Source organism: Ricinus communis, chromosome 3 (genome assembly GCF_019578655.1).
Source record: "Ricinus communis isolate WT05 ecotype wild-type chromosome 3, ASM1957865v1, whole genome shotgun sequence".
Taxonomy (NCBI): domain Eukaryota; kingdom Viridiplantae; phylum Streptophyta; class Magnoliopsida; order Malpighiales; family Euphorbiaceae; genus Ricinus; species Ricinus communis.
Window position 1 is genome coordinate 29727842 of NC_063258.1, and position 15604 is coordinate 29743445.

At 33.5% G+C, this 15604-nt stretch overlaps 1 protein-coding gene across 1 annotated transcript; it reads right to left on the reverse strand.

The window, feature by feature from the left end:
* Positions 1-7379: 7379 nt before the first annotated feature.
* Positions 7380-9788, reverse strand: LOC8258586. Its single transcript, XM_002516093.4, has 2 exons — positions 9577-9788; positions 7380-8140 (listed from the first exon to the last, which is right to left on the reverse strand). The coding sequence occupies exons 1-2, from the start codon at positions 9635-9637 to the stop codon at positions 7536-7538; spliced, it is 666 nt and encodes a 221-aa protein (XP_002516139.1). The 5' UTR covers positions 9638-9788; the 3' UTR covers positions 7380-7535.
* Positions 9789-15604: the final 5816 nt, after the last annotated feature.

The window sequence follows — 15604 nt, forward strand, 5'->3', positions numbered from 1 at the left end:
ATAACCCGGCTTTTCATTTTTCTAATTGCAACAAAATTCAATTTGGTCCTCAAATGTTATATTCAGGTTAAGTTTTGGCTTTTGCCACCTTCATGGCCAATTTAACCTGTAACTTTTTTAAGTAAATATATTGAAAGTGCTGACATTATAAAAACGAGTGAAATTGAATTTAAACGATAAATTCAAATGAAATTATTAAACTTGGGTAACAAATTAAAGGGTCACGTTATAAAGTTTAAATTAAAATTTATTATAATAAACATTAATTTATTAATTGCCACTAGTAGTAGCCTTTTGCCACCATTAGAACTAATATCTTTAAATAAATAATAACTAATATTATTACTAAAAATATATATAAATATAAATTTACAATTGAATGCTATTATTATCCTCTCCTTATCATCCTTCACATTATTATATATCTCATTAATTAAAAAAATAATATATGTATAACCACCATCAACACTGTTAAAAAATATCAAATCATTATTATCAGAAATAAATAAATGAAATATAATAAATCAAAGTTATTGCAACTATCAGCACCAAAATTGCACCACTACTCTCTTTTTTATTTGTTCAACCAATTAATTGAAGACTTAAAATACATAAAAGAAAAAGTAATACATTAATTTAATTAAATAATTAAACACTATTATTCTTGAATAGAGGTCAAAATAAATTAGTGCAAAAACTTGAATGGTTAAATTTAAACTGCGTCTAATGTTGAATGGCCAAATTACACTTTTACAGTGCATGAAATTTAATCACTCAAAAAAAAAAAAATAACGAGTCATTTAGTATGGCGTAAATAAAAAGAGAAAGTATCATTTCTCAAGAAGTAGAAATTTTAATTTTGTTTGAATTGCATCATGAAAATAACTTTGTGAGAAATAAAAAAAAAAACTTACTTAGGGACTTAAATAAGTAGAGTTTTTCTAGTTAACCAATATATCTAAAAAATATCCGAAGAAAAGAAGTCACATCTTTTTTTTTTGTATAACAGTACAAAGGCTGTTATATAGACAACTTTTTACAAAAAGAAACTAACAAAATAAGAACCTAAATTAATGGCCAATTACATACAATACAGAGAAACTTTCTATAAATAGAAAATCTGATACACAATTACATAAATCAAGCTAAATCAAATCTTAACACTCCCCCTCAAGTTGAAGCATGAATATCAAGCATGTTCAACTTGGATGTTAGCTCCTTGAAAATATTTCCAGCAAGAGTTTTTGTGAAGATGTCTGCTAGCTGCAAGTGAGATGGAACAAACTTGGTGATAATTAGACCAACTTGGACCTTTTCTCTTACAACATGACAATCAAGTTCTATATGTTTCGTGTATTCGTGATACACTGGATTTGCTGCTATGTGAAATGCAGCTTGATTATTACATAACAACATTGCTGGTCCTACAGAGACTTGCATATAATTAAACAAAAATCTTAGCCAAGTTAATTCACAAGTTGCCATGGACTGTATTCGACGAGATGATCTTGAGACAATTTTCTGCTTCTTTGCTTTCCAAGAGATCAATGAACTTCCCAAGAACACACAATAGCCCGTTGTTGATCTTCTTGTCATTAGACAGTTTGCCCAATTTGCGTCACAATAAGCTTTCAAAGTGAGGGAGTTATTAGATGGAAATAATAGACCTAAACCAGAACTTCCTTTCAGATATTTAATAACCCGAAGAGCAGCATCCCAATGTGTTTTTCTCGGAGCATGCATGAATTGACTCAGTATGTTAACTGAGTATGTAATGTCAGGTCTTGTTATCATGAGATAGATCAGTCGTCCAACTAATCTCCTATAGCGAGCTGGATTATGAAGAATATCACCTTCATGATTTGTGAGTTTGAGATTCATTTCCATGGGAAACTTTGAGGGTTGAGCACCTGAATAACCAACATCATCAATGATCTCTAAAGTATATTTTCGCTGATTTGGACCTTGCAACTTCTGACCTAAGAAAATACTTTAGTATGCCGAGATCTTTGATGTGAAATTGCTGATGAAGGAGTTTCTTGAGATTGTGTATAGCATCTACATCATTTCCAGTAATCACCATGTCATCGACATAAATAAGGACCATAGTTGTAGATGAGCCCTTTGTTTTTACAAACAATGAATAATCAGAGTGTGATTAAACAAAACCAGCTTTCTTAATAGCACTTGAAAATTTTGCAAACCAATTCCGATGTGCTTATTTAAGCCCATAAAGAGATTTATGTAGTCGACACACAAGTTTCTCCCCCTGTCGACAAAGACCCGGTGGTGGAGTCATGTATATTTCTTCAGCTAAGTCACCATGTAAGAATGCATTAGTCACATCCATTTGATACAATGGCCAATTTTTGGCAGCAGCAACAGCAAGTAGGCATCGGACAAATGTTAATTTCGCGACGGGAGCACATGTTTCAATGTATTCCAAGCCTTCTTGTTGAGAAAAACCTTTCGCGACCAATCGGGCCTTGTAGCGTTCAATTTTTCCATTAGAATTATATTTGACACGGTAGACCCACTTGCTGCCAATGGGACGATGACTAGCCGGTAAAGGAACTAAGGACCAGGTCTGTTGTTTAGTGAGAGCATCAAGTTCATGTCTCATTGCTTCTCTCCAATTTGAATCCAAGACAACCTGAGCATAAGAGGTTGGTTCGAAAACACTTGAAATGTTATCAACAAAGTGTTTATGGGTAAGTGACAGAGAATCATAAGAAATATAATTACTTAAAGGATACCGAGTACCTGACTTAGTTGAAGCTGCCGAATTTGAGGTTTCAGTTGATGGTATTGTACTAACTTGTCCATAATGAAAATCATGAAGAAGGACAGAAGGCTGTTTGACACGGTCACTTCGTTGGATATGAGGTGGATTAGGTTGTACTGATAAAGAAGGTGAGGATATGGAAGGAGGAGATGGTGATGGAATAGTTGGTTCAGAAGCTAAATGTGACAAATGAGGCAGATTCATGGGTGTAATCTGGTAGCACAGGTGGTGAAATATTTGGGGAAGTGTTCGATATTGTTGCAGAAGTAGAAAATGGAAAAATTGATTCATGAAAAATAACATCACGACTTGAAAAAAATTGGTGAGTTTGTAGATCATATAAGCGATAAGCTTTTTGTCCGATAGGATAACCTACAAAAATGCATTTTCTAGCTCGAGAGTCAAATTTATTGAAAGGGTGAAGATTTGGTGCATAACAAAGACATCCGAAAACTCGTAAATGAGAGTAATCCGGTGGCTTGTTATACAACAATTCATAAGGAGATTTATTGTGCAAAATGGGAGTGGGTAGACGATTAATAAGATAAGTTGCAGTAAGTAAACTATCCCCCCTAAATTGTAAAGGAAGATGAGCATCAAATCACAAAGCTCTACTAACATTTAAAAGATGTCTATGTTTTCGTTCAACAACACCATTTTATTGGGGCATAGATGGACATGAGCTTTGAAACAAGATGCCTAAGTTGGAGAGATAAGGTTTCATGGACACAAATTCTGCACCATTATCACATTTAATGGATTTAACTTAACAGTTGAATTGGGTATTGACATAAGATATGAATGTTTTAAGCAACCCTTATGTTTCAGATTTGAATTTCATTAAGAAAATCCAATTGAAGCGTGTGAAATCATCTACTATAGTTAAAAACTAGTGTGCTCCAGTGTGAGTGGCAGTACAAAATGGTCCCCAAATATCACAATGAATAAGGTCAAAAGAATGCAAAGTTTGAATAGAACTTGAAGGAAATGGTAAACGAGTTTACTTTGCCAAAGGAAAAGTTTCACAAGAATTATGAGAATCAAATACAAATGAGGAAATAATATTGCTTAAAAACTTGGAAGGTGCTGTGGAGGGATGTCCTAATCGCTTGTGACAGGTAATGCTGGTCATTGAGCCAACATGATGAGTGATTGGAAGAGAGGTTGATGTAGACTTAACTGGAGGAACAAAATAGTACAATCCATTAAGTTGCTTCCCCAAACCAATCATCTTCTTCGAAGCTAGGTTCTGCAATATACAAAAAGTAGGAAAAATTGAATTAAACAATTCAAGGTGGCTGTAAGTTGGCTTACGGACAGCAAATTAACATGAAAAAATGTAGCACATAATATATCTTTAATATGCAAATGATTTGAGAGTTGAGTAGAACCAATTCCAGTTACTTTAGAGTAAGAACCATTGGGTAAATTAACTTGTGAAGATAAATGAGTGAAATTGGTTAAGAAGGTGGCTATGTGATTTGTTGCACCACTGTCGATGATCCAATTATTTAAATCTGTCTTTTGTATACTAGAAGATGAACAAAAAGGTGTAGGCATACCTGTGTAGTTTGCACGAGTAGAATTTTTACCATTCTTAAAGAAAGCTTTTATTTGTGCAAGCTCTTCAAGAGTAAATTGGAGAGAGTGGTCAGTTGATGTCTTTATTGTATCCATGTGTGTGTCACCACTGGTTTGGTGTGCAGCAGGCTTCCGACTTTGATTTGGAGGTTGAACATCTTTTCCATGAAATTTGTGACTAACAGGAAAACCATTTAAGTAGTAACACCGATCCACAGTATGGGTTGTGCCCTCACAATAAGTGAAGAACAAGAATTTTTTAGATCCTTGTGACTTCTGTGATTTACTATAAGAAGATGACCCCTGTCTAGCTTGTCTCTGAGCATCTGATTTTGATTCTTTAGAGTTATCATGAATTTTGACATTCATGGCATGAACAATATCAATACCTTTGGCTTCAGCGAGTCCTCTATGTTTTTCTTCTTCACAAAGAAGTGCATATGCCTTTTTGACTATTGGTAGAGGCTGCATTAACATGATCTAACCTAGTACAGCAGAATAGGTTTCATTTAATCCCATCAAAAATTGCCCTAACTTAATTTTTTCTTCTTTTTCTTTTAAATCATTTTGTCCACTGCATGTGCATGTGACCAAAGGGCTGCAATTGGTTAACTCATCCCACAGTATTTTCATCTTTGTGTAATAAGAGAAAATGGAATCTTGATGTTGTTTCAATTCAACAATAGATATTTGAGTTTGATAATAATGAGAAAAATCACCTTGAAAAAAATGCTTTTAAAGATCTGTCCAAATTTCTGAAGGTGTCTCTGCATGAAGTACATTGTTTGTAAGTTCTTGACTTAATGAGTTCAAGATTCAGGAGAGAACCATATCATTGCAATGTGGCCATAAAGAGTATTTTGGATATTCTGCATCTGGTGTTTGAATGGTTCCTTTAATGAATCCCAGTTTGTTTTTGGCTCCAAGACTCACCAGGATAGATTTCTTCCACATAACGTAATTGGTTCTATCTAAAACCTTTGAGACAAGAGTCATGCCTGGATGATCAGAAGCATGAAGAAAAAGAGGATCGGAGGGATCAATAACAGGTGTGGACATATTATGATTAAAGGTTTCTGAACTGCGTTGAGAAGATGTGTCTCTTGATGAATGGTTACTGTTGCTATCACTATCAATAGCAGTATCATCCATAAAATTTGCAAAAGTAGGGCTAGAGAGCTAATAGGATCATAAGCTCTAATACCATAAAAAATATCTGAAGAGAAGAAGTCACATCTTTTTTTTTTTTGTATAGCAGTACAAAGGCTGTTATATAGACGGCTTTTTATAAAAAGAAACTAACAAAATAAGAACCTAAATTAATGGCCAATTACATACAATACAGAGAGACTTTCTATAAATAGATGATCTGATACACAATTACATAAATCAACCTAAATCAAATCTTAACAATATCCTTACTTAAATATCTGAAAAGGCTAATACTAATTTCACTATGGACATCACTATTTTCTACAATATATGACAGATCAATAAAATTTTATTGTCTAAGATCAAGCTATATCCGAAACACTTTTAATTTTTAATTTCTATAAATTAACTTCTTTAAGAACTCAACTTCATAAGAAATATACTTTCGGGGAAGTAGACTATTTATACCAAATAAGGCCTAAATTAATTTTATTTTAAGAGTCTTGAGATTAAACTAACTATAAAAATAAATGAAGAGCTAATTTAAACTTAACCATAAAATTTGAGGGGCAAATTAACTTTTTATATTTTAATCCTTTGCATTGAAACCCACCTCACCCGTAACACATTGACTTGTGATTTATTTTCTTCTTTTCATTTTTTTGTAAACATATATTGGCTAATGAACTGCCTTCAGAGTTAATGTATTTAAAATTTCACATATAATTTCCAGTCTAGTTGTAGAATTCGTATATTAATTTAGATTGATCAAGTACGGTCCAAATAAGTTATAATAATATTTATTTTGATTTCTAAATCTAATTAAATACAATTTAGACTGAACCTTAATCATGTGAATATTAGTTTGTGCAAGAGAAATTTGGTAATTTTTGTTTCTAGAACACTAATTAAAAAGTGCTAAATCCACCACTGGTATGAATTTATTATAGAGATCTAATCAGAAAAGAAATTTTGTTTTCAGGTTTATTTAGCAGTAAAGTGGAATCATGTCAAAAAAGTAAAGAGAACAAAAAAAGGAAGCTTCTGAATGAAATGTCTTGCACTAAGCACCACTTCTTCTAAATTGGCAGATGAATCTTTGTCATAAAACTGATTGAATTTCTCTCTAATCTTTTGTAGAGAATAACCAAATGTTTTGCATTTTGTACATGTAAGATTATGTCTCTCTGGTTCCATGGAAGGTTCGGTAGCATAGTTGAGCAACTAAAAGAGAGACTATCTTCATCTTAGTAGAGGCAGGAATGGATTATGAGTAATCATACAAATAGGAATAAAGTTGTTAGATGGGTAGCCTATGAGCACTATGCAGTAAATCTTTGTGTGTTATTTGGGTGTCTAATTCCTCATGAGTTAAACCCATGATTTCTTCTTATGGCTATGATAATAAATGTTTTACTACTCCTCCAAAAAAGAATTATTTTTTGTTCTATTAATTGGATTAGCAGTTAAAAGATCTACTACTTGTAGTAGGAAGAATGCGAGTATATTTAAGTTAAGCTTTGGAGAAATGCAAATTTATACATTTAACTTATATCGAATGGTCAATTTATCACCTTTAATTTTTAACCTAACATATTTAGTAATATTTAAATATTTTTATGCTGACATACAAATATCTATTGAATGAAGTAGCATCTTAAAAAGTGTTAAAATATCATTAAACAAAAATTCATTTAAGGAACTACTTATCTTGCTGAAGCATTTTTCTTACTTTCTGCAAACGGTTGTTAACTCTAGAGCACTGAAAATATTTCTTTACTTACATTAACATAGAAATGAAGAAAATGCATCCCTTTGAGCAGATTTGGCTATTCTGAAATAATACAAATGAAGAGATAACTGAAGAAAATGAAAGCGGGATCTTACACTCAACATAAAATTAAAGAACAAACAGCCAAATGAATTACAACAAACAATTACAAAGGCCAATCCACCTAATAGCAAAAGGGTTTATAAATCAACTCGAAAATAGTTTAAATTTAAATGAGCGATAAATCTATAAACCAAAGACATATGTCACTGCAAACAAACCAGCAGTGACATAGGGCCACAGACCAAGCGGCCGAGACCAATCACTAGCACCACTGCATTCATCATTAGCACCACTGAAGCATCCTGGTCTTGTTACCTTAGCCACACCCTCCTCTAAAGCAAAGCTACTGTTACGCTTTCCATTGCTAAACAACACACACCAAAAATAGGGAGACCCGCCATCTGTGCCAGTAACTGCAGCCCCCACTTCTGTGTGATTCTTATCATATAAAATCTCTAAGCTCTTGCTATTTTTCATGAGAATTTCTGAGAATGCTTCAGCTGGATTAACGTATTTGGACTCGCAGCCAAGTAAACGACCAGTGATTGGAGTGAGAGTTGAGACTGTGACACCACAAGCAGGAGCAAACGTTTCAGTGAATTCAGATTCTGCAGGTTTCTTGGCATCTGTTCCTCCCACAGCACCACAATCCCCTTGGTAGGCCTTTATGTACTGCAATGCAATGCATGCTAAACCTGGATTGTCATAAAGGGATGATTCTTTGTGCGCAGTCCTATTGCTATTAAGAACAGTCACCAGTTCGTCCGCGGGATTATCTGTTACTTTTACTACATTTAATAAGCACAAGAAAGCAAAAGCTCATTAGAGCCCAAGAAATTTGTATAAAATAAAGCACCACAGGTACACAGCAGGAATTTGAAGCTCACAACTGCAAAATTTCAAACAAGACTTGATAATGGCAGTAATGGCCAATAATTCTTCTACATGAAATACAGAACTCAAAAGATATTTGATAACTGTGGCCATTTCCTTTTCTATGACATGCACTTTTTTCTTTACTTAAAATTACTGAGTTACTAATATAAACGAATATACATAAATTTTCTTTAGTTCTTTCCATATTTACCTTACATGTAAAATCACTTAAAAAGGCCATTCATAATGCACTCAGGAACATGTACCATTCTAAGCACAAGGGCTTCCTACGGCTAAGCCTAAATTGCTTTGCCTAGTTTCTTGCTGTGGTGTACGTTGGTATTTACTTCAGTAGGGAAGAGAATATGCTTTTGGAAAATGGGTAATAATCAGAAACTGATAGGAAAGAGTAAGCATGTTTCGCTATATATCCCTGATGCAATCATGCTAATTCAGACACACAGGCGCATACACACACATCTAGGAAAGAAAAGAAGAGGAAGATTTTGAAGAATGAGATCGCTCTTTGCAAAGATGAGGGCCATTCCTACCAGAAATTCATAATTATGGACTAAGGTCGAATGATGGAACCAATTACTTTCCTTACATATTGCATCTGCTCGGACCATTTATCTTTTCCTTAATGAGAGAATACAAACCTGATCACTTGACAGTAAAATTAGCTATTCAAACATACTTTATCCCATAAATATTTATCTCACGTACATCACATAATCAAGACTCTGTCATTTCCTAGACCAGTAAAAGGTCCCCATTAACCAAAACCACATCATTGTCTTGACTAAAACAAAACAACACAGCATAGATTTCCGAATATTAACCTTTGCAACCAAAACTAATACCCACATTTGTGTTTCACTCTTCAAAAACTGGAACTCTAAGTTGACAACTAGAAAATTAAGACACCAGCTAAACCACAAAATAGACCCTTCGAGGTCGAGAAATTGAAGAATCCAATATCAAAACATGTAACCTTTCTCATTTTCCTTAAATCCATCAGCGAAAAAGACCAAAAAGAAAAACAGCACAAGTGTTTCAATGAGATTAAAATTGGGTCTAAGCAGAGATCTAAATTAATGAGAATGAATATCAAGCAACCATACAGTTGTTAAAACAAAATCTAATATAATGCCGACACTCCATTAAATGAACATAACCAAACTATATAAAAGTAAAAGAGACCGATATAAAGATAGATTTTTCAAAGTTTAAAAATAGATCAAACACTTAATGCCCACTTAATAAATACACTCCAAATGTACAACTAGATACATTTCCTTATAAAGACTCCATCTTTTTTACCATAATCGGAATATGTTAAACTTACTTTGAGTATTAGCAGAAACAGAGAAGAACAGAAGAGAAAGTAGAAGAAACATTGTAGCCATTTGCTAATATTGAAGCCTGTGAGAGCGGAGATAAGAGAGATTTTTAAGGAGACAGAGAGAGAGAGAGAGAGAGAGATACGATCGGATATGAAATGGAATAGAGTAAGGAAGTGGTTACTGTGTCAGTTTCGATTTGGTTGCTTTACAACTATGGTTTAATTAAGTGGCCTTTTTGTTTTAACGTGGTTTTAAGAAATAAACGCCGACACGACATGTCACCAAATTTGGGCATTCGGGTCCTAACCCGAGTTGGCGAGTTCACCCTTTACTTGCTTCCATTACTATAATATCCCCCAACTATCGACCCTATTGATTTTGTATTCTTTCTTTTATGTTGTTTAGAAAATTTCTAAAACATAATATACAGTGGTAGTTGAATTATATATAAAAATGCTATATTAATATTACTTTATAAAACAATCGAATTCAAAATCTTTCAATTATAAAATCTTTGTATACTATCAGAAAATTTTTCTATTTGAAATTTTAAATTATTAAATGAAGTTTTAAAAATTATTATATATTTTTAACATTTTTATATTAAGATATTATAATTTACTTATTGTTATACTCCAAAGGAAACATTGGATATTCTATTTATTTATTTATTTAATCATATTTTTCAAATAATTGATTCAATCGTATATAATATTATTCTCATGGATATTATGAGTCATTAAATTTATTAAATTTAATCATAATCGTAGAATGAAAACTTACTGATGTAATACGAATTATTCTTTATATCGATTACAGACTACATATGTGGAAAATTTGACAATATCAGTATTGTATTCCTTTATTATATAGATTTTCAAAAAATATATATATATTATATTAGAAAAATTTATAAGACCAGTATTATATTTTAGGGTAAAATTCAAAAAATTACTTTGTGGTTTAATAATTTTTTACTCGAGGGATGGAGATATTTTTTTTGAATCAAAAGAATACCACATGTTTTATTTTCTTAATATTTTTTAGGTACATATTTATATTTTTATTATTTCTCACATGATTTTACATGTATTTAATATGAGTTATTACTAAATTATGATTTTACAAGTAATACAGGATCTAACAATGTATCAGAGAATTCATAAGTATATTAGAATTTTATTTAAAAATATTATTTCTTAAATCTGATTAAAATTAAAAAAAAAATGTATATCTTAACAATCTTTATGATGCTAAAATATCTAATTGGATGCTAAATTAATTAAAAGTATTTATTTTGTCAAATATTTATAATTTTAAAAATAAGAAAAATATTGAATGTATTTGAAAAATGCTAACCCCTCTTCTTTTCATCATATTAGAGGGGCTTGGGCTCTAAAGCCATGTTTCTCCTTTAATAAAAAAAAAAAAAATACATGTCTCTCAAATGTAAAAGTGTCAAACCATATAGTTGGAAAATCATTAATTGATTATACTTTCCATTCTCACAGTGTGGCTCATCATTAAGAGGCACAACTACTATATATATAATCGAGTTCCATTTTCTCTATAGGAGTATGCTCTAGGGTTGGGTAATAACCATCATTCTAATTTCCTTTAGTGAATCGTTTCCTCTTTTATCTTTACTCCATTTTCCTCTTCTTTCTTTTCTCCTTAATATATTTACCTTAACTTCTTTCTTTCCTCCCTATCATCAATACCACAATGAGTCTACAACAAACCCAAAGTGCTCAAAGTTTGAAGAGTTATGGCACTGCAAACTCTAATGTATTAAATGCAAACAACTATTCCCAGACCATTAAGACACTACCTGTAGAGGGACCTACAATCAGTGACGACCTTACTATTGAATTAACTATAAATGATGAGACGTGCATTAAGTCAGGGGCCTCGAATCTAAGGCTCGTAGGGAAGATAATCACTGAATGAAACCTCATGGTCACAACAGTAAAGAAAATTCTAAGGAAAGCCTAGAGTAAACAAATAATGGTTCGAAAGGAGCGTGGTAACATCCTTATTTTCACCTTTGAAAGTGAAGAAGTTAAACTGAAGGTTTTGAATGAAGGACCCTGGTCTATATCAAACGCACACTTAGTGCTTAAAGAATGGTCATCGGATACTGCTTTGGAGAAGATCAAATTTCCAACTATGGAGTTCTAGGTACAAGTGTATGGTCTCCCACCAAACCAACACAATGTTGATAATGCCAGAAAGATAGGGAACCTGTTTCAAGGTCTGACCTAAGTGGACGAAAGGGGTATCAAAGAACATCTCTGGACTTTCCTGAGAATAAAACTCAGGATTTTAGTGGATGAACCATTGTTAGTTGGTTTTAAAAATAGAAGAGAAGGGAGAGAGTTTCCTGGGTCAAATTCAGGTATGAAAAACACCTAACTTCTATTTTGGATGTGGAAGATTGAGACACATAGCTAAGGCTTGCTTGAGAAAAGAAGAGTGGGGAAAAGGAATAACCTTGGTTGGACAACAAAAATATGGGTTATAGCTGAAGGAATATACTCCAAGAATGGATTGGATTGCTGAAGAGCGGGAGAGCAAAGATTTAACTTAACATATCAAAGCATTGTCCCTGGCTAAAAAGGGGAGAATCATGGCGGAGCATGATTAGAACTCGGGGTCAAGCAATGGTAACCTCATAACACAGAAAGATGACAAAAGTATTAATGAGGCAGATAAAGTAAACAACCAAAAGGAGCTCAGAATATCAGTTGTATGCAGAAGGGACAACAATCCTAAACCTTAAGCGCTGGATATACATGCTTCTAGTATAAATCTCTCTAATACTTTTTTGCTTATATACTCTGATAATTCCTCTTTGGAGGGTTTGACTTATAAAAAAAAAACTCAAAAATAACCCCTTGTAATCCGCAAACAGACAAACCAAAAACAATCAACTCAATTTTTGACCCACAACCTAATACTACCCTTATATAATTGAACTTGCCACCTAGCCTGGTCTTACCCACAAAGAACTTCCATTTATTCAAAGAATGGTCTCAGAAGAAGAACAACCCAATTGGCCCATAGAAACCCCATATTTAGAACCCAACCCGTTTAAAAAACTAAAATGCCTAGAAAACAAACTTTATAGACATCCAACAATATTCATTAATCTCGAACCCTAGCCAAAATTCTACGAGAAGATGATCAGGACCAACCTAAATCAAGTCCAAATGACCAACCATCCCTAATAGCAAACCTAAGAACTGACACTCCCTCCCTCCATCAATCTAATTTCCAAAACCATACCCTAAAGTTCGAGCATGAAGTCACACCAACTTTCCACCTTGGTCACTCTAGAGGATCATGGAAGCAAAGAGCTTGGAGATAAAGATAGGGGATCAAAATTGTGGAAATTGGCAAGATGATTTTAAATGACAGAATGTGGATGGATCAGACACTTCAATGGAGTAAAAAATGAATTATCTTTCTCATCTCAAAACAAAGAAAGCTCAACTCAAACGACGGTGGTGGCTCGTTTACAACCACACATCAATCAATAAGAACCATAAATTGGAACTGTCAAGGGCTAGGGCAGCCATTGACAGTCCGAAACCTGTAGGTCCTGTGCCGTAAGTATTGTCCCTCTTCTTGATGGAGGTGAAGAATAAACGTAGTAACTTGGAAAGGTTGACAAGACAATTGGCTTTTTAGAACAGTCTTTATATGGAGCCATGTAGTTTTTCGGGTGGACTAGCACTATGGTGGGATGAGGAGGCAAAAATTGAGGTAAAAAGTAGTGGTCATTAACACTATTTATAGCTCTGCTCAGGAAAGAAAGTGGCAAGAAACTTTTATTTATGATGCCCTTGAGAGAGATAAGGGAGGTGTTTGAACAGATTTCTCAACTTAAAGATGGGTTGTACCCTACGTGGTTATGCTCAGGAGACTTCAATAAGCAGTGAAGATAAACAAGGAGGAAGAAGTTAGAATAGTTCACGAAGTAGGCTGTTAAGAAGTTTGATGGACGATTGCAAATTCATGGATATTAATTTTAAAGGCCCTCCCTTTTCGTGGTATAATCGTAGAGCTGGGAACAAAGCTATATGGGAAAGGATTGATCGAGTTGTAGCTACAGTGGATTGGCGTCTTTTGTTCCCACACGCTTTAGTTATACATGAATCCTTTATTGGATCTAACCAAAGACCGATAGTGGTTGACCTCCATCATAATCAAAGGAGAAACAAAAGGATTTTTAGATTTGAAGGGAAGTGGCTCAAGAATCATGAGTGTAATAATATACTAAAGGAGGCATGGTATCAGCCTATAAATGGATCTGCAATGTACTCTATGGCGCAGAAATTGAAGTATTGCAAAGGAGCTTTAATTGAATGGGATAAGGCCGTGTTCAGAAGAGAGTTAGCTCGTTTATGAAATCGTTGCAAAGATAGATCACATTCATTCCCTGCCTCAAACAGAGGTGAATATAGATGTTAAGAGTAACCTAATTTGTTAGCTGGATAAAGCTTGGAAAAGAAATGAAGTTCATTGGCCCCAAAGATCGCATATAAAATGGCTGAGAGAAGGGGACTGGAATACATGATTCTTTCATGTTGTTTTGGCACAAAGAAGACATCGAAATAAGGTGATCAAAATTCATAATTGGGCAGAAGAATGGATTGATGATGAAGGAGAAATAGGAAAGCATGTGACAGAGTTCTTCTCACAACTCTATAGCTCTGAGCATACTCAAAGGGACGAGGAGGTTTTGGGCTGTGTTCAAAAAACGATTGATGAGGAGATAAATGATAGGCTAAAAAGAGAAATCTATAACGAGGAAATTAAAAGATCAGTTTTTGAATTAGGGCCTTATGAATCACCTGGGCAGAATGGATTTCCTGGAACATTTTACCAAAGTCGGTGGAACTAGATTGAGAAGGATGCAGTAGCCACTGTCAGCGGTGGTTTTGGGCACGCACTTAAGTGGACTATGGCACAGTAAGATTTTTTAACATAACCGGGAACATGCTAACTAGTCTCTGAGACTAGCATGGAGATGGGAGTCACCACCTGGGTAATCACCGAGACACTTTTCCTAATGAATGGCGTATCTCAAATTTTATAAGAAAGCTTTCGCCATAGAGTCCAAAGATGGATCCGGAAGCCAACTTCCTTATTTGTGTATATTAGTATTTAATTTTATTGTTTAATAGATTATTCTCTATAAATGTAAGTAATTTATACACATGTATACTAAATAACACACATAATACACTTAAGTCTACCTCGTTTTATTAGAGCGCAGCCTGTATTGAAGTTTGTTAGCCTAGTTTACTAATCAATTATGCATGTAGCCCACCTAGTCTAGCTCAATTACAGGTTATGCTTTTAATTTCCGGCCCTTAGACTTAATATGCTACTTATTATGGGAAGGTCCATTTATTGTGATCCTAATTCTAATTAAGTCCAAGCCCTAACTAAGTATGCTAAAGCCCCCAAAGTCTATTTGGATTTTAGGATTTTAGGTCCAATATATATTGATTAGCCTATTAGATTACCACATTCATGTTGGATCCAGTTTTTACTTTAGGTCTTTATGACCCATTTTATTTAATCAATTATACAACACTGATGGGTGTCGAATCCAACAAAAATAGATTCCTACTCTTTAAATAAAAACAACTTGTAAATAATGACAAGCAGGGTCGAATCCACAGAGATTGGTAAAGTTTATTTCTTTAGCAAAATTTAAATAAAATTAGGGGGGATTTTAAATTTAGAATTAAAATAAATTAAACTAAAAATCAATTAAAAGTAATAATAAAATTTGAGAAGATAAATCAGTATGAGAAAACTCCAACCCAAGGTATAATCTTAGTTTTAATTCATTGAATTGATTATTGATGCAAATATAATTTTCAAATCCATTAATAAATTGGTTGTAGTTATTGAGAAGCTCTAACAACCTAATTTCTTCTTAACTTTTCATTAATCAATGGAAGCCATTTGATTAATTCTCTTATTAAATAAATAACCCTAGAAAAGCTTCTA

Excerpts from the sequence above, each read along its gene's own strand:
- LOC8258586 (XM_002516093.4), bottom strand. The coding sequence starts at position 9,637 with ATGGCTACAATGTTTCTTCTACTTTCTCTTCTGTTCTTCTCTGTTTCT. Across the intron at positions 8,141-9,576 it reads TGTTTCTGCTAATACTCAAA|TAAAAGTAACAGATAATCCC; the intron begins GTAAGTTTAACA and ends TATTAAATGTAG.